The 25,145-nt window shown below is 31.5% G+C and overlaps 1 protein-coding gene across 1 annotated transcript in view; it reads right to left on the bottom strand.

Annotated features, from left to right (window-relative positions):
- The window catches only part of RPS6KA6 (ribosomal protein S6 kinase A6), a 223,561-nt gene that overhangs the window by 56,620 nt on the left and 141,796 nt on the right, over nt 1-25,145 (bottom strand). The window contains exons 7-17 of the mRNA XM_081794171.1: nt 20,924-21,030; nt 20,357-20,394; nt 13,185-13,327; nt 9,566-9,636; nt 9,241-9,329; nt 8,372-8,430; nt 5,067-5,169; nt 4,304-4,434; nt 3,740-3,862; nt 3,132-3,221; nt 1,990-2,148 (exon numbers count right to left, since the gene is read on the bottom strand). Of these exons, the coding sequence (XP_081650297.1) occupies nt 1,990-2,148; nt 3,132-3,221; nt 3,740-3,862; nt 4,304-4,434; nt 5,067-5,169; nt 8,372-8,430; nt 9,241-9,329; nt 9,566-9,636; nt 13,185-13,327; nt 20,357-20,394; nt 20,924-21,030 (1,113 nt within the window). The remainder of the gene's footprint in view (nt 1-1,989; nt 2,149-3,131; nt 3,222-3,739; nt 3,863-4,303; nt 4,435-5,066; nt 5,170-8,371; nt 8,431-9,240; nt 9,330-9,565; nt 9,637-13,184; nt 13,328-20,356; nt 20,395-20,923; nt 21,031-25,145) is intronic.

The following is a 25,145-nucleotide window of genomic DNA, read 5'->3' as shown; positions in this document are numbered from 1 at the left end:
GGGCACTTGTTGAGATGAGCACTGGGTGTTATTTGTAAAAAATGAATCACTGGGTTCTATTCATGAAACCAATACTACACTGTATGTTAACTTATTGAATTTAAATTAAAAAAATAAGTATATAAATTAAAATAGTAATGAAAAAAGTTATCTTTTTACTCTTCTCAAAAATTCTGATCACACTTTTTTTAGAGAGCGTTGGTAACAAAAATCAAGGAATTAAATTATAATAGAATTATTCCTTTAGCACTATGCATTTTATTTTAAAATATTGAAAATATACTCTCTTAAACCACACACTGAGTAGTCTTATTTTTCTTAATTATAATAAGGCCCTATGTAGAATTTTCATTGTGCCAATTCTTAATAGTCCATTTTTAAGTGTTTTCATCTTAAGCAAGTATAGTTGCACAACTATGATGGATTCAAACGAAACTTTTAAATGATTTGTGACTTTGTTTCCTTGTATAGTTGTATATAATAAAAGTTGACTTTTTTCAATAATTCAATTCCTTTGCTTTCTTTATGAAGACATAGGAAGCAAAATAACAGGCCTGCTCCTCAACTACAAGTTTTAATATGCTAATACTTCAAATGTTTAGAATCCAAATTTGCTATTGTATTTGGAGGAGGGGTTGGCAAGGGTCAAGATATATAGTCCTCTGGAAATTTTTGTAAAGAAGACATACAGATGGCCAACAGACACATGAAAAGATGCATTTCATCATCAGGAAATGCAAATCGATACCACAATGAGTTACCACCTTACAATTATCAAATGGCTAGAATCAAAAAGACAAGTAATAACAAGTGGTAGCAAGGATGTGGAAAATAGGAAGTCTCGTGCACTGTTGATGGGAATGTTAAGTAAATTGGTACAACCAGTGTGGAAAACAGTATGGAGATCCCTCAAAAAAAAACAAAAAAAAGAAAAATAGAAATACCATATGATCTAATAATACTAGTAGTATTTACACAAAGAAAACAAAAAATACTAATTGAAAAAGATATATGCACCCCTGTGTTTATTGCAGCATTATTTACAATACCCAAGATATGGAAGCAACCCAAATGTCCATCCATATGTGAATGGATAAAGAAGATAGGATATGTGTGTGCGTGTATGTGTGTGTGATGGGATATTATTACACAGCCATAAAAGATTAGAGCTTGCCATTTTCAACAACATGGATGGACCTGGAGGGTATTACCTAAGTAAAATGAGTCAGACTGGGAAAGACAAATACCATATAATTTTACTCTTAAGTGAAATATAAAAAAAAATGAATAACAAATAAAAAGCAGAATCAGACCTATAAATACAGAGACAAGATGGTGGTTTCTAGATAGTATTAGGTGGTGGTATGGGCAAAATGGGTGAAGAGGAATGGGAGATGCATGCTTCCAGTTATGGAATAAGTAAGCCACAGAAATAAAATGTATGGCATAGGGAATATAGTCACTGGTAATGAAATAGCATTGTATGGTGACAGACAGTAGCTGCACTTGTGGTGAGCACAGCATAATGTATAGAGTTGTTAAATCACTATGTTGTACAACTGCAACTAATGTAACATTGTGTGTCATCTATACCTCCCCCAAAAAGATATACCGTCCTTTTACTTCTAGAACTTTGTATGTTAGATACATTATAATTTGAATAATGTTCACAACACGTCCTTGGCTAATTATTTTGTTTGACTTTTTAATAATTTCAAAGTCAAGGTTACATACATTTATATAATTCAAACCACTTTTAAAACTAATATGTTTTTAAATCAGGGCAACAAGCAGAGTAAAGAGAATTAATAAAGTATTACCCAATTTCCTAAATCTATAAATTTTACTACATTATGGGTTTTCTTAGGATATCCTCTATAGAAATACATGTTACAGGAAAATTAATTCATTTTGGGTGGCATCTCCTAGATATATTTTTATTAAGATATAAGTCCTATAATAGAAGGGGAGAATATAACTACAACTTACTCCTTGACAATGAAGATAGTCAACTGTCTTAATTATTACAAACAGTACATCACTAGCTTCCCGTTCTGAGAAACACTTTTTTTTGAGAATACGGTCAAGTAGTTCTCCTCCTTTCATCAAATCCGTAACAAGGTAAACATATCTACCATCATCATAAACCTAAAAAAAAAAAAAATTTAATGTTATTTTTAATTATAATTCTTAAATGTTAAAATTATATTTACTTTCCTTTTCTAGTGAAGCTCTAGTGGTCAAAAAGGACATTATCCCTTTACTGTTAATATAGTACAGACTACACTGAAGATTAAACTGGATAAACAACCTCCTACAGTATTGAGATATGTAAAACATACAATTTTATTAACTTTTGAAGTTGTAAATTATAATTCATCAAATTATATAAATGGAACAATAGGAATCTGTGCCTCTAAAATGGAATCTATCTTATTTTTTTTTTACTATATTATAGCCACTTCTGTTCCCTACTAACAATAAGCTTCCTTCTGGCAGTAAACACATTGTTTTTAAATATCATTCCCAAAATCCATTATCTGATATGGTGTCTTAAATATTTATTGAATTCAACTAGTATATCAAGGAAAATAAATAAGAGAAATACATGTACCCTTTCACTAGGGCATGTGAGATGTTAGTGTATATGCTGTGTGTGTGTGTGTGTGTGTGTGTGTATAACAAACTACTGCTTAAAGATTACAAATCAAAATGCATAATACTATTTCACTCAAGAAACAATCCATAATGTTATAGCTATTTACTGTATAACCAAGAAAGTAAAATATTTTAGAATTTGGCAGTTTCCCAATCTCCTATATCTTCTATATTTATAGTACTATAGGATAATAAATGGTGCTGGCTATAATGTTGACTAGTTAATGAGCTAGAATATATTCAAGTAATCAGGACACCTATCATCATAGTTCCTTTTTGATGTTGTATAAGAAGGGTAGGAGTATAGGACCACAGGGGGGAAAAAGAACTGAAGTGGGAAATTTAAGAATTTTGAGATTTTGTGGCATAAAAGTAGAATATACCATAAACAGGAAAAGTTTCAAAAAGAAAATAAAGTACCAAGTCATAACTTCATTATCTTATTATCTGATATATAGATTTTAGATACCTACATCCTTTAAAGTAATAATGTTGGGGTGTTGTCCATAGCGCATTAATATTTCAATTTCTTCTGAAGGGTCTCTCTTACTTTTGTCAATGATCTAAGAAATAAGAAAAATCTCAGAGAAAACCAAATTATTTTCTTTACCTAAAAGTGAATGAAATATTTTAATTTGGTCATATTTTAAGCAAACACTAAAAACTGAAGAATGATGCCTACTTCACATTATTTTAACATTTAAAAATTTCCTATAATGAAACTTAACAATAAAAAATACACCATCCTTAACACTTTCCTATATTCTATATAGCTGAAACTATACCAACTGATAATGTGATTCAAATGTGACAGTAATTGTCACAATTGAACAATTTTAACATATTATATTAAAATAAAACTAAAACAAGACATTCATGAAATACACCATTCCTCCAAAATAAAGTTTTAGAAATGCAAATGAAAATATTAAGTCTTAAGACTTTTCCTCATTATTTTATCTTTGCTATCTCCACTTGCCACTGAAAAATGTCTGTCAGTTAACCTTTAATTTATATATATATATATATATATATATATATATATATATATATATACAAACAAAAGAGACTCAGATAATACCTTCACTGCAAATTCCATGTTCGTAGCTGTATGTATGCATCGCTTGCAAACAGAATAGGAGCCAACACCAATATCTTCTTTTAGTTCATATAATTCAGCAAATTGTCCGGAATTTCCATTTATCTGTTTTTTTTTTTAAAAGTAAGATACTAAGGAGAATGAAATATGTTCACTTTTTTATCTTCTCTCCTAAATATGCATTAATCTTAAATATTTTAAAAAAATATTTTAGATAAGTTTTATCAGTATTTGTAAAAGGTTTAAAGAGATTCTGAGCTGATCCTAAATTTTAGGTTTTCTAGATCCCCAAAGCCAATACAATAAATCAACCAGCTTATACACTGCCATTACACTTTTCTTGCCAGAGGAGATTACGTAAATATAAGTAAAGGTTAATTACTGTCTGCTTTTTTTCCAAAACATATTGTGACACCTTTAAATCATATTATACATAGAGATCAATTTAGAAGTTAAACATCACTTAAAAATTACTGTAAATCCATTAGCAATAACTGAAAGAAATAGTTATCCCTACACTGAATAATCTGATTAGGTGGAATTTACCTGAACAATTGGTAACACATTTGCACTTGTAACAGGAGTGATTTTATATTCTTCTGCAACAGAAGTTGCCACAAAGCTGAATCCTTTGAAGAGTTGATGAGCATTAGCACTAGCTGGCAAACCAGGAGAATCTAATATCCAAATAATATTATTTAATTAGAACTACACAGAATTATGTGATATGAAATGTTAGCATTTCTTTAAATATAAAAGAAACCATTAATTGCTACCATCAGACATAGTATATCATGTGTTTGATTAATCATATATTATCTGTCTCCTCATGCTAGTATGCAAGCCCCATGGATTGTAATTGTTGCCTCCCTGTTCACTGCTACATCTTCACTGCTTAGTACCTTCAATATTTGTTGGCATTCAATATTTGCTGGATGAACGTGTGAAATACATGCTACTATAAGTAGAACTTATTAAATTATAAATTTTACGAGTCCGTTATATATGTCATGTCTTACCTCCTACCCCTTAACCTATAATTCATTAGCATGTGAAAGGACATTTAAAAGAAGGAAGAAAAAATTTTACCCTTTGCTCTAGCCCCTACTTCCCTGATAAATATTTCCTATTTAAATCCTCTGTTTGAAAGATGTGCAACAATGATGTATATAAGTTCTGCACTTTCATAAAGGGTAATCAATTATCTGCAAACTTAAAAATCATTTAGTTTTACCTAAGAAGCTAGTTTATTTTTTAACCATCTAATTGAATGAAAGCCCCAATGTTACATATAACAAATATGCAATACCTTTAGGTGTTTTTGCAGTAAATTCAGGATCAAAACAAAAAGTATCATCTGGTTTTCCAGAAGCCGGTTTGAAAGGAGGTTGAACTTCTCTTCTATATAATTTCTAGAAGAAACAACAGGGTAGCGCAAAATCATATTAACACTCTAAAATTATATTTTGTAAGGGAAAGCAGAACATAATATTCACAGTCTTTAACAGAAGCTCACAATTTAATAAATAAAATTTTAACAGGCTTCAGATACCCATTAACCAAATTGTCAAAATTTGAGAGATAATATACACAATGAAACAAGACCAGGAAACACAGCACTGATGCCAAAGGTTGTATTCACAAGGAATGATATTCAATTTTGATATCAAAAACTGACTTGAATTTGCATTAGTAAAATAACCATACAGAATATACCACAATGTGACCATGCAGAAACACCTGGCAACATTCAAGAATTTCAAAATTAATAGACTATCTTCAAGAAGTATATATCTCACCTAAAACATTTTGTTTTTACATTAAAAATGCATTAAATACACTGTTTATGACTCTTCTTATATAATTCAAAAATGTAATCTTGTCCAAAATTTAAATTCCTAAAATTTATGTTTTTGAAACACATTTAAAACATCTTAAAATGTATACAATCTACTCCCATTTTTTTGAAAGCAACTTTTTTAAAAGGTCACAGACCCACAGTGGGGGAATATTAATAGAGAATTACTTTGATTTTCATTTATTTAAATAAATAAACATTATATTCTTTTGTTATTTAAATTAAACACAATGGACATAAACTGTTTAGATATGAGAATAATGAAGAAAAAAGGAATTTGCAGTTTGTATACTTAAGAAGAAAGGAAGAGTAGATAAGCATTAGAAAAAAAAAAATAAACCAGTGAAGAAATGGGCAGAAGACATGAATAGACATTTTTCTAAAGAAGACACCCAGATGGCCAAAAGACACATGAAAAGATGTTCAACGTCACTCCTCATCGGGGAAATACAAATCAAAACCACACTGAGATACCACATCATGCCAGTCAGGGTGGCTAAAATGAACAAATCAGGAGACTATAGATGTTGGAGAGGATGTGGAGAAATGGGAACCCTCTTGCACTGCTGGTGGGAATGCAAACGGGTGCAGCCACTCTGGAAAGTAGTGTGGAGGTTCCTCAAAAAATTAAAAATAGATCTACGCTATGACCCAGCAATAGCACTGCTAGGAATTTACCCAAGGGATAGAGGAGTGCTGATGCATAGGGGCACTTGTACCCCAATGTTTATAGCAGCACTTTCAACAATAGCCAAATTATGGAAAGAGCCTAAATGTCCATCAACTGATGAATGGATAAAGAAGATGTGGTTTATATATACAATGGAGTACTACTTGACAATGAGAAAGAATGAAATCTGGTCATTTGTAGCAATGTGGATGGAACTGGAGAGCATTATGCTAAGTGAAATAAGTCAGGCAAAGAAATACAGTTACCATATGTTTTCACTCATGTGGGTCCTGAGAAACTTAACAGAGAACCATGGGGGAGGGGAAGGGGGGGAAGTTACAGAGAGGGAGGGAGGCAAACCATAAAAGACTTAAATACTGAGAACAAGCTGAGGGTTGATGGGGGGGGTGGGGGAGAGGGGAAAGTGGGTGATGGGCATTGAGGAGGGCACCTGCTGGGATGAGCACTGGCTGTTTTATGGAAAACAATCCGGCAATAAATTATGTTTAAAAGAAAAAAGGGAAAAAAAAGTGACACGGGGATAAAAGGACACCAGGGAAAGAAGCACATACATATAACACAGGGCAGACTCCCATGTAGCGTGCCCATTGAGTGGTCTTTTAGGGTATTAATACTAACGGTTTCTGTTATGCAATTTTACAATTATAAAAAATAAGTCACTTTTTCCAAGTTTTTATTTAAATTCCAGCTAGTTAACAAACAGTGCAATATTAATTTCAGGTATATAATTTAGTGATTCATCACTTACATACCACGCCCCGTGCTCATCATAACAGGTGCCCTCCTTAATGCCCATCACCTGTTTAACCCATTCCCCCATCCACTATCATTTTGTTCTCTAGAGTTAAGAGTCTCTTTCTTGGTTTGCCTCTTCTTCCCCGTATGTTCATCTGTTTTGTTTCTTAAATTCCACATATGAGTGATATCATATGGGATCTTTCTCTGACTGACTTATTTTGCTTAGCATAGTACACTCTAGCTACATCTATGTCATTGCAAATGGCAAGATTTCATTAGTTTTTAATGGCTGAGTAATATTCTATTCTATATATATACTACAACTTCTTTTTATATTCGTCAGTTTATCAACATTTGTGTTCCTTCCATACTTTGGCTATTGCTGATAATACTGTTGTAAACATTGGGGTGCATTTATCCCTTCTTTTTTTTATCCTTTGGGCAAATTCCTAGTAGTAGAATTTCTGGATAGTAGGGTAGTTGTACCTTTATGTGAGGAACCTCCATACTGTTTTCCCAGAGTGGCTGCACCAATTTGCATTCCCACCAACAGTATAAGAAGGTTCCCCTTTCTCCAAATCTGTTGTTTCCTGGGTTGTTAATTTTAGCCATTCTGACTTGTATGAGGTGAAATCTCACTGTAGTTTTGATTTGTATTTCCCTGATGATGAGTGAAGTTGATTATCTTTTTATGTGTCTGTTGGCCATCTGGATGTCTTTGAAAAAATGTCTATTCATGTCTTCTGCACACTTTTGTTTGGATTATTCATTTTTTTGGTGTTAAGTTTTATAAGTTCTTTATAGATTTTGGATATTAGCCCTTTATCAGATATGTCATTTACAAATATCTTCCCCAATTCTGTTGATTGCCTTTTAGTTTTGTTGATTGTTTCCTTCACTGTGCAGAGACTTTTTACCTGTTAAGTGTGGTTATCTACCACATTTAGATTGGGGAGTATGAAGGAGGAAGAGAAATGAATTAGAATTCATTTTCTTTAAGAATTTGCCTTATCATTCACCTCCTCACCTCTATCTCTTCCTCCTTCACATTCCCCAACCTAGAACAGGGGAAAATAGTAACCACACTTAACAGGTAAAACATATGAGAGACAAAAATTTACTAAATATCATCCACACACCTACTGGTTCAAGGTAATTGCCATGACATCTACACCTCTAAGTAAAACCCTCATATCAAAAAAAAAAAAAAAAAAAAAAAGATTAAGTTTATCAGCAAAGCCCAAATATGAGCATTTTATTCTTCAGTGTTAATTCATATTAAGTCACTCAGTGACAAAGTTTCTACTGAACTTACAACTGAACTTACATTCCAGTCAACATTTGCAAAAAAAAGATGTCTTTTGATTTCCTCAACTCCTTCTGAACCTATAAAAAAGGAAATAATTTTTTACTGGTATAATTATTTTTAATCTTTCTACCTGGCTTCTCTGCTGTTATCTGTACAAACGAATACACCTTTCATATACTCCTTGCAGTGAAATGTTTATTATTTCTTATTTGATATTTTGGGTTTTTTTCAATTTAATATAATAAAACATAACTGATGCTCACACTGAAGCATATAAAGTATGATGAAATAATGAAATTCCTTCTAAATCAAATAAAAATAATGTTTAACACATCACTAAAACATATATATATGTATGTATATATATATATATATATATATATATATATTTCACAATTAAACTTATGGCTTAGTATCTCAAAGCCAAATTACAAAGTGAAATATAATAAAGTGATATTAAAATTTTAACACAAAAATTAAATAATATAATCACATTTGGATCCAGGGAAAGGCTATCAGAAAGTGGCCAAATAATGAGTGGCTATGGAAACATATTTATCTCAAAGAATACTTGAAGGGACAAAATAATTACCTTCAAATATCTAAAAAGATTACCTATATAAGGGAGAATTCTGTGAATTATTTCAAAAGAAGTAATCCATATGATACACATAATGACATATATTAAATGGAAGTTCTGAATAGCTAGACTATTGTTAAATCATGGACAAAACAGAGTTTACTGGATCTATGTGCTTACAAAATGCAAACTCGTAGGTGTAAATATATAGCAGCAGTAAATGAACTAGGCCAGAAAACATAAAGGTACAATGATCCTCCCAAAACAGGCAGTGTATTTTTGTAAAAGTTAAGGCAATAAATAATACCCAGTCTATTTGCTGGATTTCTTTTGAATAACATCCTTAGTAGACTTTGTGCTTCAGCACTAAGAAACTGAGGCATTCCGAGTTTTGCTCTGAAAAAGATTTTTAGAAAATTTCATTTAAATCTAGACATACTTTAAATTGACAAATCTAAAAAAGAACTTAAAAGAATGTTTTAACAATGAAAAATAATGTCCCTTATATGGTAGGAGAAGAAAATAAGACAGTGTGAAAAAGTGTTCTTTTGTGTCAATTGAAAACAAATTTCAAGAAACTGAAAACAAGGAATTTTTCCCAGAAGAAAAAAAAAATAACTGTTTACACTTACTTTAATATCATATTCATGGTCTCATTTCTGTCTTTACCTTGAAATGGCAGAGTACCAGTAAGCATTTCAAACTAAAACAAACAAAAAGTAACACATAATTTGCCAGAGCTTAGAATATATGATAAAATTTTTTAGGAAAACAACTGAGACTTGTAATACATGATCATCAAATGATGAAGGATCTACACGATAGGTCAAAATAGGAACAGAAAAGTAAGTCAATTAAAGAAATGCACTGCTGGTACCTCACTATGTATAGCCCAACTGATAGGTGACCTGTAGCAAATGAAACCAACTAGTTTTTTTTTTTTTTTTCAGTCCTATCTAATCTGGCTAGGTTCCCAAACCAAAGCAATTTGAAAATAGATACACAGCATTTTCTTTTAAACCAAAGATACGGTCTTAAAGCAAACATTTAACAATGAATGGAAAGTAAAACTAAGCAGGGAACCATTTCAAATTCATAAGTGCTTTGTACACCTGAAACTAATATTACACTCTATATTAACTAACTGGAATTTAATGTTTATTTATTTTTGAGAGAGAGAGAGAGAGAGAGAGAGAGAGAGAGCATGAGTGGAGGGGGGGTGCAGAGAGAGAGAGAGACACAGAATCCGAAGTAGGCTCCAGGCTCTGAGCTGTCAGCACAGAGCCCGTCGCGGGGCTCGAACTCACGAACCGTGAGGTCGTGACCTGAGCTGAAGTCAGATGCTCAACCTACTGAGCCAGCCAGGTACCCCTGGAATTTAAATAAAACCTTAAAAAAGAAGATACACAAAAGGCCAATAAGCACATGAAAAGATGCTTAACATCATTGGTCATTAGGGAAATTAAAAAAAAGAAAGATGTAACCATTATCATTCTCTTCACTCCAAAAAGCAATAAAAAAAGAACAAGAAAGCTACACATGTACACCAGTATCTTAAAAAAAAAATAAGAAAGCTGCGCATGGCATAAAAATAAATATTTTCCCTAAGATATTAATTGCAATGTAGATTACTAGAACATTAAATAATGGTGTAAAAAACTAGTTTTGAAAATGAAGATCATTATACTTCACTAAAAAGAAAAGTTTTTATATCTCTAATATTTAAGTCTTGAACTTAGATTCAGTAATGACTTTGGCTTCAGTCCTCTGCTCATTTATCTGAATTCATAACCTTAGATTATTAATTCAACCCTTTCCTATATATTGATGACTTTCAAATCTGTTCCAGCCTCAATCTCTCTCAAGTCCTAGTTCTCCCTCCCAAATCTACAGTAATGTTTCTTAACTGGATGTTGAAGAAGTAGGGGCAGGGGCCACAGAAAGAGAAAGAAGACAAAGAAAGTATGGTATATGGGGATCGTCTCTCTCAAGCTCCAGTCCTCTGCTTTCAAATTTAAAGTTATCGTTCTCTATTGGTGACCAGAGTAGCAGAGGTGGTAATGGCAAGGACAAAAAGTGGGAGCATATTATACTGGAATCCACCTCCCACCTAAATTAAATTGCATGTTGGCTAAGTAGTATTTTTAAAGGTCTCCAGATGATTCTGATCCTGTCTCCACTGATCCCTCCTAATTTATTACCACCAAGGATTTAACCACAAACCTGTAATAACCTATGCAACATGTTATAAATAAACTATTTCTCCACTTCCAAAACAGTTGCCCTTTCCAGGTATGTCTTTTCTGCTGAACTATCATTCTTTTCAAACTCCCTAAAGTTCATAAATTTTAGAGGTGTTTTTATCTTTGACCTTCACCCTCTCCATCTGTGACATTAAATCAGCTATTAAGATCAGCCACTTCTTCCTTTGACATATATTTAAGATTTCATCTTTTATATTCTATAATATTACAAGTGTCTTGTAAGGAGACCTTGTTGGTCTCCCTACTTCCAGTTTCCTCTATTTACAATCCATTTATACAATGCTGTCAAGGCTAATCTTCTTTAAATAAATTTTTCCCTAATTACTATCTTGTTAAAGAACTACAAAATTTGGGGTGTCTGGGTGGCTCGTGTCAGTTAAGCATCTGACTATTGATATTGGCTCAGGTCATGATCTCACAGTTCATGAGATCCTTGCTTGGGATTCATTCTCTCTCTCTCTCTCTCTCTCTCTCTCTCTCTCTCTCTCTGTCCCTGCCCTCAAAATTAATAAAGATGAAAAATTAATAAACATTAAAAAAATAATCTACAAAAGTTTCCTACTACTCAGAGTATTGCATGCAAATGCCTATTGGCATATAGTCTCATTTCCTCCACCATCACCCTCATTCTCTACTACTATTCTACTCAAACTAGTTGTCTAGGTCTTTGCTACTAATATGATCCTTCTTGATTTGCAGCTATTTAAATTTTTCTACCCTTCTGGGATTAATCTAAGCTCCACCTCCTCCACTTTTCCTACATCAACTTATATGATTTCTTGCCTGAATTCCTAAGGTATATTTTTGGATGGTTCAATTAGCTATTTCAATTGTTTCCCTAACCAGACTGTATGCCTTCTTTGGTCATGGAAAATGTCAAAATTATATCTTCAGTTTTTTGCTACCCCACTATCCTACACAAATGTCAGGTTTATAATAGGCCCTAATATATTGAAGTGTCATATAGTATGTTATAAAGTAATAAATAGGCAAAATGGATTATCAGCAAGATGGATTATACAAACAAATTGATTCAACAGCTATTCACTTAGTGCCCTACTTGATACTGAAAATATACTCTTAATTTATACCAAATTAGTCAGTTTTTATGCCTGCTATGCTAGGTATCATGACAGATGAAAAGTAGCATGAGACATGACTGCTCTCCACAAAAAGTTTAGTCTTTCTAGGGACATGCCTGAAACAATTTGACAATAAGTTTATGGTAAGGTGCTAAATTCTGTGATACCCAAGTAAAATAATATATGATACTTTTTTAAGTTTATTATTTTTGAGAAAGCTTGGAAGGGGCAAAGAGAGAGAGGGAGAGAGAATTCCAGGCAGGCTCTGCACCATCAGTGTGGAGCCTGATGTGGGGTTCAAACCCATGAACCGCGAGATCATGACTTGAGCTGAAACCAAGTGTCGAGCACTTAACTGACTGAGCCACCCAGGCAATCCCCCCCCCCCCAGTGTGACATTTAAACAAAGTATCCTGGGGGTGCCTGGGTGGCTCAGTCAGTTAAGCATCCGACTTTGGCTCAGGTCATGATCTCACAGTTCGTGAGTTTGAGCCCTGCATCGGGTTCTGTGTTGGCAGCTCAGAGCCTGGAACCTGCTTCAGAATCTGGGTCTCTCTCTCTCTTTCTGCCCCTCCCCTGCTCATGCTTTCTCTCTCAAATAAATACGCGTTAAAAAAATTAAAGTATTCTGAAATCTAAAATCTGGTAAGCCTTTTTCTAAGTTTCAAATTTGAATAGCTTATAAAAGAATGCTACCATTTACCTTTTCATCTAGAAACTTTAAAATAAATCAGAATACCAAAATCGTAATTATTCCTTTATAACAGCTAACCAATCAGAAGGTTTTTTTAAATAATCATGAATTATCAAAACTCTATTCTCACCTAACACATTCCAAAATTTAAAACAAAATTCTAAATAATATTAATTTTATATTGGCATAATTTAAAAATAACACTACTTACCATAAGTACACCATATGACCACCAATCAGCACTTTGGGAGTGGCCTCTCCTATTTACTACTTCAGGAGCCATGTACTCCACTGTACCACAAAATGAGTAAGCCTTCTTTTCTTGATCTACAGATTCCTTGCTGAGTCCAAAATCTATGATAACAATGTGACAGAAAAATATATCTGAAGATACTCAGAAAATAGAAACTACCAAAGGAAACAAAACTATGTGTTAGAACTTAAAACAATTCATGGATGGGCTATAATTACTCTTAAGAAAGCTCCGGTGAGACAAATAATGGAAAACAGACTGTATTTCATTATACCATTTTAAGAGCATTTAGAGATTGCTCAGTTAAATTCCATCCTCAAAATACATGTTTTCATATTTATATTAGTATATCATTCAGCAATTTTGAGAGGTCAACAATTAAATCATCAAAGCTGTCATACTGTTCTAAGTTTTAAAATAGACTAAGACACAAAAGAGACACTTTTTAAAACACTAAAAAAGCAAATTATGCTTTTGAGCTTCCATTTTTGTTTAAGGCTTTCAAAGAGCTAAAGGTACCAATATATAAAAAACAATCATTCCTATGTATTAGCAGTGAAAATTGGAAGTTGAAATGTAAAAAGTACCATTTATAATACCACCAAAAAAACCTGCATGAAATCCACAGGCATATATACAAAGTAGATGTAAGACCTGCATGCTAAAAATTAGAAACACCTATGAAAGAAATCAAAGTAGATCTAAATAAGTGGAGAGACATATTGTATGCATGGTTTGGAAGATTCAATGTTGTTAAAGATATCAAGTCCCAAAATACTGATCTACAGTGTCAATGAAACTTTAATAAAGTCCCAGTAAGATTTATTTTGTAAAAATAAAAGAAAACTAAACTTAAAATTTATAAAAAAGCCTCAAGAAAATAGAATAGCCAAATAATTTTGATGAAGAAAACCAATGAAGGACTTACACAACTTCACTTCAAAACTTATGATAAAGCTACAGTAATCAAGAAAGTGTGGCATTGGAGAAAGGCTACATGTGTATATATCAATGCAAAAGGAGAGTGCCCAAGAATAGACTAACACATACAGTTCTGCTATAATGCTTGTTTTGAAAATGCAAATTTATTCCAGCATGATTGATATATTAGAGAACAATTTAAGCATAACACAAATTTCAAATGGGTTTGACTTAATGTGTGGTTTATATGCAATTTTGTCTATAAGAAACACTAGGTGAGACACTATAAAACTGAACCTAGCTGGGGGTGCCTAAGTGGCTCAGTCAGTTAAGTGTCTGAATTTGGCTCAGTTTGTGATCTCAGTTGATGAGTTAGAGACCCACATAGGGCTCTCTGCTGTCAGCACAGAGCCTGCTTTAGATCCTCTGTAGCCCTTGCTCTACCCCTCACCCCATCTCAAAAATAAATACTTAAAAAAATGCACCTAGTTGAACCAAGCCAAGTAATGATAGATACATGCACATACCCCAAACATCTGCCAGATTTCAGCTCATTATGTGTATTATGAGCTACTCCTGCCCACCTGTAGTGTTACAATCTTCCTCCCAATTCCACATAATCTATCTTCTACCACTTCACAATAACCAACATACTGCAACCTTTCTGACAACAATTCTACAGGCAAATATCAGGATTTTTTTCAAGGTAAGGTACCTTTTTATTGTAGTATTTACATATTCTTAAACATTTAGATTATGTAAAATAATGTTGTCATTTTTATCAACTTCTTTAGTGTGCACTGGTTATATATTTGAGTGTTAAATCCCTAACCCCATTTCTCCCATAAGTCCTGTGCTTTTTATTATATGTAATTATTCACAGTGAAGTGATTTTTTAAAAGATCACATGTGCACATGTGCTGTATTAGAACTTGCTATATATTGTCAATTGATTCCTGATAAAGGTGTAAAAGCAATTCCATGAAGAAAGTTCTTAACAACAAATGGTGACAGAACAATAGGATTAATATCCTATTAATCCTCATACCAAAAACATCCTCATACCATAAAAAATTAACTAAACATGAACCACAGAACTAAATGTAAAACATAAAACTAAAATTTTCAAAAGAATAAAAAGAAAATCTTTGTGATCTTTTGTTAGGCAATGATTTCTAAGATACAACATCAAAATATAATTCATTAAAGAAAAACGTTGATAAATGGACTTTATCAGAATCAAAGCTGCTCTTCAAAAAATACTGTTCAGAGAAGAAAAAAGAAGCTACAGACTGGAGAAAATATTTGCAAACTGCATACCTGATATAGCTCTTGTATTTGGAGTATATTTAAAAACTCAAAATTCAATAATGAGAAAATAATACACATTTTTTAAATGGGCAAAAGATCTGAACAGACATTTCTCAAGATAAATAAATGCATAAAAAGATGCTCACTGTTGTTAGTTATCAGGGACATTCAAATTAAAACCCCAATGAGATACTACTACATGCCTATTAGTAGAGCTAAAATAAAAATACTGACAATACCAAGTAATGGCAAGGATGTAGATAGAGCAAGTAGAGCTCTCCTATGTTGCTGATGGGTATACAAAATGGTACAACCACTTGGAAAACAGTTTGGAGGTTTCTCACTAAGTTAAAAATACACTTACCATATGACCAAGCAATCCTACTCCTTTGGTATTTACTCAAGTGAAATAAAAATTTATATTCATATAAAACCTGCACATGAATATTTACAGTGGCTTTATTTATCACTTTCAAACTGGAAACAACCCAAATACCCCTTAATTGGGGATTAGACAAGCAAACCATGGTATCATCATAAAATGGAACACTATTCAGCAATAAAAAATAAACTGATACATACAAAATATAGATTAATCTCAAATGCACTTTATTAAGTAAATGAAGTCAGACTCAAAAGGCTATTTACTATATGCCTCTGTGTACATTACATTGTGGAAAAGGTGAAACTGTAATGACAGAAAGCAGATGGATGTTTAGGTAGGGTAAAAAGGAAGGTAAAAAGGACTTATGCAGAAATTGTGGAGAGTGGTAGAATTGTATTATACCTCTTTTTTATTTCAAGTTTTTATATAAATTCTAGTTAGTTAATATATATGGTAAAACTGGTTTTCGATGTAGAATTTAGTGATTCCTCACTTACATAATCTTGATGTTGGTGGTAGGAATACAACTAAATGTATTTGTTAAAGTTTGCAGAACTATAGATGAGAAAGTGATTTTTTTAAATTAAACTTTATATTTTGAGACAATTGCAAACTCACATGCAGTTATGTGAAATACTACAAGAGATCCTATTTACCTTTTACCCAGTCCCCCCCCCCCATGGTAACATCTTACAAAACTTATATTATAATATCACAGCCACAATACTGACAAGGATGTTGCCATGATACAGAATAGTTCCATCACCACAAGGATCTGAAGAATGAGTTTTACTGTATGTAAATTATATCTTAATTCTAGAAGTGATAAAAAAAAAAAGCTGTAGCCCTACATTGCTCTTAAAATAAAATACCAACATTAATAATTTTATCATCCTTCAAAACTAATTTTCTAACCATGTTTAATATTTTCATTTAAAATTCATTTATCCTTGTATAATAACTTGAATGAATTATGATTTTTAACATAATAAATTTTTCAATGTACTGTTATTAGTTTCTTTCTCTACATTTTGAGACTTTTAAACTCTTGCACATTCCATTTCAAAGATGAAATATAATGAAGGCTAGTCTTCAAGGTCAGTTCAGCTGAATATAACAACATACCTTGCAGAGAAGAACACTGGTTTCTTTGGCCATTCCACAGAGGAGGAGAAAGGGAAGAGAATTTTCTTATCCTCCATTACCTTTCAGAGATTTATACCACTCCATAGAGGTCCTCTGCTGTTTTTTTTTTTTTTTTTTTCTGACAAAACTGACATTTAACACTAGAATTTGCTCAGCAATCAATTGACAAAAAAAAAACTTTTATGATAATAAGACTTAGCTACAAGATTAAATAAAACATATGTTAATTAGTGATTTCTCCAACCCACTATTTTAAAAACAAAATGCAGAGTTCAGCTACAAAAAGGCTCCTTTTGGGGAGGGAGGGCGGTATATCTTTGTAACCTTAAAGGATTCTATGATTTTAAAATTTAAAAGGCTGCCTAGAGAACAATAATAAGTATTTACTACGAGTAAAAGTAATTTCAGTGACTAATTTGCAGATAATCATAAAAATTATTAAAACTATTTTAGTGTATACATTTTCTCTTAAATATCTAGTTCAAGTACTGTGTGATATAAATTTCTGACACTGTATACTTTTTCTCCATTCGCTTTATATAAATTACCGTACATTATGTCCCTCAGAAAACACATTATAGCAACTACAGAGAGTTCAAATCAATTGTGTGTTCAATTTATGGTTTTTAGTGGGATATTATGAGTAAATATTATTTTCTAAACAGGCAAGTCATATTACATGGTTAATTTTATATAGACTATAAGGTGGGGTGTTTCAGAAAAAAGTAAGACATAAAAACAATATAAATAATATATTGACATGTATGCAGATATTTTCAGGGTACTTATTCTCATTCTACTGATCTTATTTTATGCAATCATAATCTTGGTATGAAGTCAATTAGGCTCAAAGCATAGTCATACCAATGAACCTCTCTATAGTCCACTGCCATTCCAGCTAACCTGTTAAACATTAAGTGTATTCTTTACATCTAGAGGATTTTTAAAGTAGACAGGTCAAAAGAAAGATATTGCCTGTCTCTGGTACTTTTGACTGTAGTATTCAAAATGGGAGGAAGAAGATAGGAAAAATAAGAGGAAAAGGAGAGGAAGATGGAAGAAAAACACACAAAAATTAAAAAAGAAAGGAAGAAAAAGAGAAGGAAATAATAAAAAGAAAATAAGTTAAAGGAAATAATGAAAAAAACATTATTAGAATATTTACTATGAATGGTCACACTTTAACCAACCTGATTGGGATGTTATGAGGTTAAATTCATAAATTTATTACTCATTTAAAAACTTTGAATTAGGCTATAATTATAAAATAGTGTCAATTACTTAATACTCATTACTGTATATTTCTTCAAAGAAATTTTTATGGCGTCTTGAGGAAAATAGATTGAATTGTGCATATATATATTTTTTTATCAATTAAATCTAATATGTGCATATATATATATTTTTTTAACAATTAAATCTATTTTCCTTAAGATGCCATAAAGATTTCTTTGAAGACATATACAATAATGAATGTATATATATGTGCATATATATATATATATATATATATATATATATATCACATTTTCTTCCTGTTACAAGCCTTCTGTCCTTTGTTTATAAGTTAACATTTACTCTAACTATTCCTTCCTCCTCAGCCAGTTTAAGTCCAAAATCTATAAAAGAAAAATTCACATTACAAGACTAAATATAAAATATAAATATAAAACAATTTGACATCATTATTCTCTTACTGGAGAAAAGAGGTATAGGTAGGATTTATTCTAATTTTTTCCCACCTCCTTTCTTCATTCCTTACAAAACAAGTATACTGTAGTTTTTAAATGAAAATAATTAAATTCTAACCAACTTTGCAACAAAAACTTGAATGCTATAAAAAATTATATAATACATAAAATCTCAAAACTATTATTCTCTCTTCCTATTTTTTTCCTTTTCCTCTTTCAATCCCTTTAAATCTACTTTGTATCTTTTAAATATGAAAAAGAGAATCAGGCTATGAATTAAAAAGATTTACTAAATTTTATTTGAGCTTGGTCACATTTTCCTGAGCTTTCAAGTTAACAGCTTTATACTTTATTTTTACATTGAAGCAGTATACTTAGGAATTTAAAGCAACTTACCTTTAAAGTGTATTGGTCCAAAATTCTCTGTAAAGACCACATCTTCATTTTATTTCTGTTTTAATATTCTGATAATTAAATAAAGATTTTACTATCTATTTATAACATAATTAGCCTTTCGAGATTGACTCACTCAGCATAATGCCCTTGAGTCTATCCAAGTTGTTGCATATATCAAGAGTTCCTTCCTTTTTACTCATGGGTAGTACTCCATTGTATGGATGTATCAGTTTGTTTATCCATTCATTCTCTGAAGGACATTTGGGACATTTCCAGTCTTGGGCTATTACAAATAGCTGCTATGAAAATTCGTGTATAGGTTTTTATGTGCACATAAGTTTTTATTTCTCTAGGATAAATGTCCAGAATGGGTACTGTGTGGTTGCATTAATATCATATTCTCAACATAACAAAACTAGAGTTGTAGAATAAATAAGTGATACCAGATGTGAGAGTAGGAGGAGGGAAGACATAACTGTAAATGGGAAGCACAAGAGAGTTCTTTTGCAATTGTAGAACAATTTTGCATATTCATTATAGTGGTGGTAATAAAATATATATGTGACAAAAATGCCATAGAATTATACACAAACAAAAAAATACATGCATGCAAAAACTAGTGAAATCCAAGTAAAGTATATGGTCCAGTGAATTGTACTATACCAATTAATTTCCAGGGTTTAATAAAGCACTGCAGTTTCATAAGATGTCACCATTGGGGAAAGCTGAGTGACGGGTACACAGGTCCTCTCAGTACTATTTTTGCAACTTACTATGAGTCTACAATTATTTGAAAATGAAAATTTTTTAAATGGTATAATAGATATATTTTATGCCTAAGAATCCTGTAAGGATTTAGCACCTTGTCTTATAGTAAACCCTCGATATTCAAAATAAGGAAAAATAAAACATGTTTTCACAAATAAAGAAAAAAAGGAACTTCTGATTCTGAAATACTTGGTTTAAAAGTTTATAATTCACTACACTTCAAACGTGATAACTACTTATGATAAATCTTATAGTTGAGATTAACTAAGATAATGTTTTTACCTAGCATGCCAAATGTCATTTGATAATTAGGATAGTGACTCTATTGTATAAATTTTTGGTATTACAATTAGAACATATTGAGAGCTACCTTATCTACTTTTTAAATGAATTTTAGTTCACTAAAGAGATGAATAAAATACAAATTAAGTCAAAGAAAAAAGAAAACAGGCTTAGTCAGATATATATTAAATAAAATTATAAAATAGAGTAAAATAAGAAAATCTGCATACCTGTTAACTTGATATGTCCTATTTCATCAAGCAAAATGCTGTAAATCAAAATTCACATTCAACAAGGTGGAATCAAATATTTTTATATATTCATTTACATAAAAATCATCATAAACTTAAAAATGGTATCTATTTAATTTACTGGAAAATATTTAAATGATTAACTTAAAATCAATGAGTATCTCGGTGCGCCTGGATGGTTCAGTCAGTTAAAGCATCTGGCTTCTCTCAGGTCATGATCTCAAGGCTCATGAGTTTGAGTCCTGCATCATGCTCTGTGCTGACAGCTCAGAGCCTGGAGCCTGCTTGGGATTTTGTGTCTCCTTCTCTCTTTCCCTTCCCCACGCACTCTCTCTCTCTCTCTCTCCTCTCTCTCTCTCAAAAATAAACATTAAAAAAAATTTAAAAATCAATGGGTACCTCATAAATATTACTTGTTATAAATAAGTTTCATATAATTGCATAATTCATGTATATTTTCACATAATTTTAAAAACAAAACAGTGGAGAAAACTGTAATTATAGAAATACTGGTGACAGGGATTCATAAGGAGAATATAGCCTTACTTTTCTGGTTTCAGGTCTCTATATACAATTCCTAATTGGTGCAGATGATCCAAAGCAAGTGCCAGTTCTGCAAGGTAGAATTTCACATCTTCCTCTGTAAACAGAACCTAGAATGCAATAATTTACCATTTGATCGTTTCTTCAATATTGAATTTAAAAAATTTACTTCTTTAAAAATGAATAAACAGACAAATCTAGGTTAATTAAAAAAAATAAGATAAGTAGGTAGATGAAATTAACTCTTTAGGAATCCTTCTCTTTAATACTGTTTTAATGCAAATCTTCCTAAAACATATTATGGAGTTTATATATCTTCTACATTGAATGTACTCTGCAGGATTTACCTTTTTGTAACACTTTAGTGTCATAATGCAATTATTAATTTTAGTACTCTGCTACAATGTAGTCATATTCTCAGGATCTTTGAAGTTTATAGGATTTTTGGTGTACCATTGGTAATTCCACTATTTCTACATTTTCTCTTTCACTGTCTACTATCACTTCTCAGGAATTTCACTATTAACAGCTCTAACTAACCCAAAGTTTCTAGTATACCAGCACAAGATGTTAAATTAGTAACTCTTACATTAAACAAGTTCTAAACCCAGTATCTAACCTAAAGAGTAGCTCTAGGCCCCTTCTGCTGGTAAAGTACTTGGGCTTAATGATATATTATTCCTCATTTTGTGCCTGGGAATAAAGCTGCTATGGTGAAGTGAAAAGAGTACTGGAATTAGAATCAGATTAGCAGTGTAATGTTTGACATGCTACTTAGCCCCCTAGGCTTTAGTTTCTAAAGCTGTAAAATAAGGATAATAACACTTGCTATATCTACCTAACAAGGTTATTTTAAAAGCCATGTTAGGGGGCTTGTGTGGCTCATTCAGTTAAGCGTCTGACTTCAGCTCAGGTCATGATCTCACAGCTTGTGGGTTCAAGCCCCATGTCGGGCTCTGTGCTGACAGCTCAGAGCCTGGAGCCTGCTTCGGATTCTGTGTCTCCCCCTCTCTCTCTGTGCCTCCCCCTCTCACACTCTGTCTCTCTCTCTCAAAAAAAATTAACATTAACTTTTTGGAAAAAAACATATTAGTTTATGTGGAAAAAAGCTTTGTAAATTGTAGAATGCTATGTATTTAACCATGAGGCATAATTATTTATAGGTTTATGTCTATATTCATTCCTGAGTGTTAAATTTACACACAAAATTGGGTACTACTCAAACATTAGATGTAATTTTTAAGATTTATCAAAGGCTTCTGAATGGCAAAACAAATAACTTGTCTAGAAATTAGCTATTTTCATTAAAGAAATCTCTGAATTATTAGGAAAGCTCAAAATTTGAATGAAACATCATAAAATCTTGTAACTGAACTGCCTATTTATTATTATGGTCACTGAATTACATAATACAGACTTAGGTTACTAGTAAAATTTCAGAGAATGAGCAGTTAAAGATAAATTTTGAAACTCTGCCTACTTCTGAAAATGATCTATAGAAAAACAAAGTTGTGCATTATCTAAATTTCAGAGTTCATCTGAATATAATGGTAAAAGTATATGAACATAATTTTCACTTGATACTTTATGAAGAATAAATATGTTTGTTACTTATTTAACTTCTCAGGAAGGCTAATCAAAACTTTCATTTAAACCTAACACATAAGAAAACCTTAAACAAAAAAATTTCAAACTCTAAATTAGAGTCTTTGCCTAAGCTTTATGGCAAGCATATTATTTTGTCATTAAACTGTGTTAAAAGCCTCATGAGAGACACAAATAAGAAACTTAATAAGTAGCAATTATATGCCAGTAACTTTACATTCATTATGCTATTACACTCTTTCAAACAACCCTATGAAGTAGGTATTATCACCACCTTACATATGGAAAAAGAGACAAAGAGACAAAGTGATAAAATATCTTGCCCAGAATAACATAGCTAGTAAGAAGCAGGTCTAGGATTTGAAGTCAGGAATACTTATTCCTAAGAACTACTTAAGAAGTACCTCTTTCCCAGAAGCCACTTCTGCCGGCTATATTTCAACTCGGTTTTAGTTTCAGTACCATTAATGCTTTCCTATTCACTAATCACCCTATCACAAATGAACCCATGAAAAAACATCACTTAAAACCCTAGCACCCTGTTAGTCTTTCGTTGTCTGCTCTTCAAATTGTTTGTGTATGTATGAGTGCATGTGTGTTTTAGCATATTTAAGATCACGCTGTATACTACTTAGTGTCCTCCTTTTTACCCACTTATATCATAAGCAACCTCCCATATCTTTAAAATGGTATACACACACACACACACACACACACACACACACATATTATAAAGTTATCTAAGATAATTAAGATAATTAAAAACTGGAAATAACCCAATAGAACACTTAGGTAAATTATGGTAAATTAGTTTGGTGATATTATATTTTATGGTTCTCAATGCCTGAAAGAATATCAACATAACTAATTTACCATAATTTACCTAAATGTTCATTTGGGTTACTTCGAGTTTTTCATTATCTTAGATAACTCTATAATATATATATATATATATATATATATATATATGTATTTTCCACTCTTATGATTATTACCCAAAGAAGGATTCCTAAGAAATAAGACAGGAAGTACTGGGTTGGTAAAAATAAATAGTCCAAGATTTTTGACATACAGAATAAAATTATTTTCCAAAAAAGTTTACAATAATTTATACTCCCATCAGCAATTTATGAAAACATTTGTCTTACTACATCCACCATAGCACTGAATATTACTCTTCAAAAAATATTTTTTAATTTGCTACACAAAAAAGCCACCAATTTTTTTTAATTTAAATTTTGATTCCTAGGCTAAACATTTTTTACCATGTTCTCTAAGCCTTTCTATTTTGTAAGTGAATTATCAGAAATGTTTTTGCCTATTTTTCATTATTTACTTACTGTTTTTTTCAGTTGGTATAAGCCCTTTAAATATTAAAAATATCAGTTCTCCGTAATATTACTTGTAAATATTTTCACCATTTTGTGATTGTTGTCTTACATCCAGTAATTCTTAATTGTATGTAGTCAAATTTATGTATCATTTATGTATGATTTTCCTTCATTATTTTAATGATTACAGAAATCTCTATTCAATGGTCAACTACAAATTCGACTGCATTTTCTTTTAGAACAATCGTTTTTCCAGATTTAATTATTTAGGTAAAATTTATCATTTGTATGAGATAGAGATGAAAATTTGAAATGATTTTTCTCTGAAATATATGATTTATAATATATTATTTGCTGATCAATCAATCTCTGCCATTAACTTGTTATCCATCTTCTATCATAGTAACATATGGTAAATCATATATACCAGAATATTTTGGGCCTATACAGTATGTGTCTAATCTTGTGTTGATACTATGATGTTTTGCTGATAGAAGTATCTTTATAAAATTTTAAACAAGAGGTAGGGCAAGAAAAAGGTGTGCCTTATATTCAAAACCTTAGTTTTCCCCCATTTGTTTACTTTCCCAGATAAGTTGGTAAAAATAATTCTGTCACTTTCAAACAAACAAAAATTCCTATTGAGACACTGATTGAAATTTTATTAAACCTATAAATTAATTCTGGAAAAACTGGAAGCTCTACAATTATCATTCATTCATCCAAATATATTTTCTGAATATTAGCAAAGTAAAACATAGCTTAAAGTTTTGTGTGTGTATCTGTGTGTGTGCATGTATATGTTGGGGGTGGGAAGAGAAATTTAGGAAGGTACCATTCCCTTTAAAATATATGACATATATTATAAAAGTCTTTAACACATACAAAAATGTACTTTTAAAAAGTCTTCTTCTAAGGCATAAAGAAAATACCTCATTTTGGATGACATGACAGTTATATTGTATACACAAGTGAAGTATAACAAATAAATAACTTCTTATTAATAAGCTGTCTAAAGAAGTAACAAATCATTTTCTAAAAGCCTGTTCAACAAATATACTAATTTATTGTCTTTTGGGAAATGCATTTAAAATGCTTTTAAAAGTCTAAGATTCCAGACTTAGGAATCAAAACTTACTGACTGCATCTCTGTGCTAGTATGGGTTTAGATAGTCCCACATCGAGAATGAAGGTCTGAAGAGTTTAAAAGAAAATTAGAAATGACTACAAGTAAGAATTGCTCACACATTCTTGAAATTTCTACACTATAAGACAAGAAACCATGAATT

This window comes from Panthera onca, chromosome X, assembly GCF_046562875.1.
Source record: "Panthera onca isolate mPanOnc1 chromosome X, mPanOnc1 haplotype 2, whole genome shotgun sequence".
Classification (NCBI taxonomy): Eukaryota; Metazoa; Chordata; class Mammalia; order Carnivora; family Felidae; genus Panthera; species Panthera onca.
This window is presented reverse-complemented; position numbering and strand designations above follow the sequence as displayed.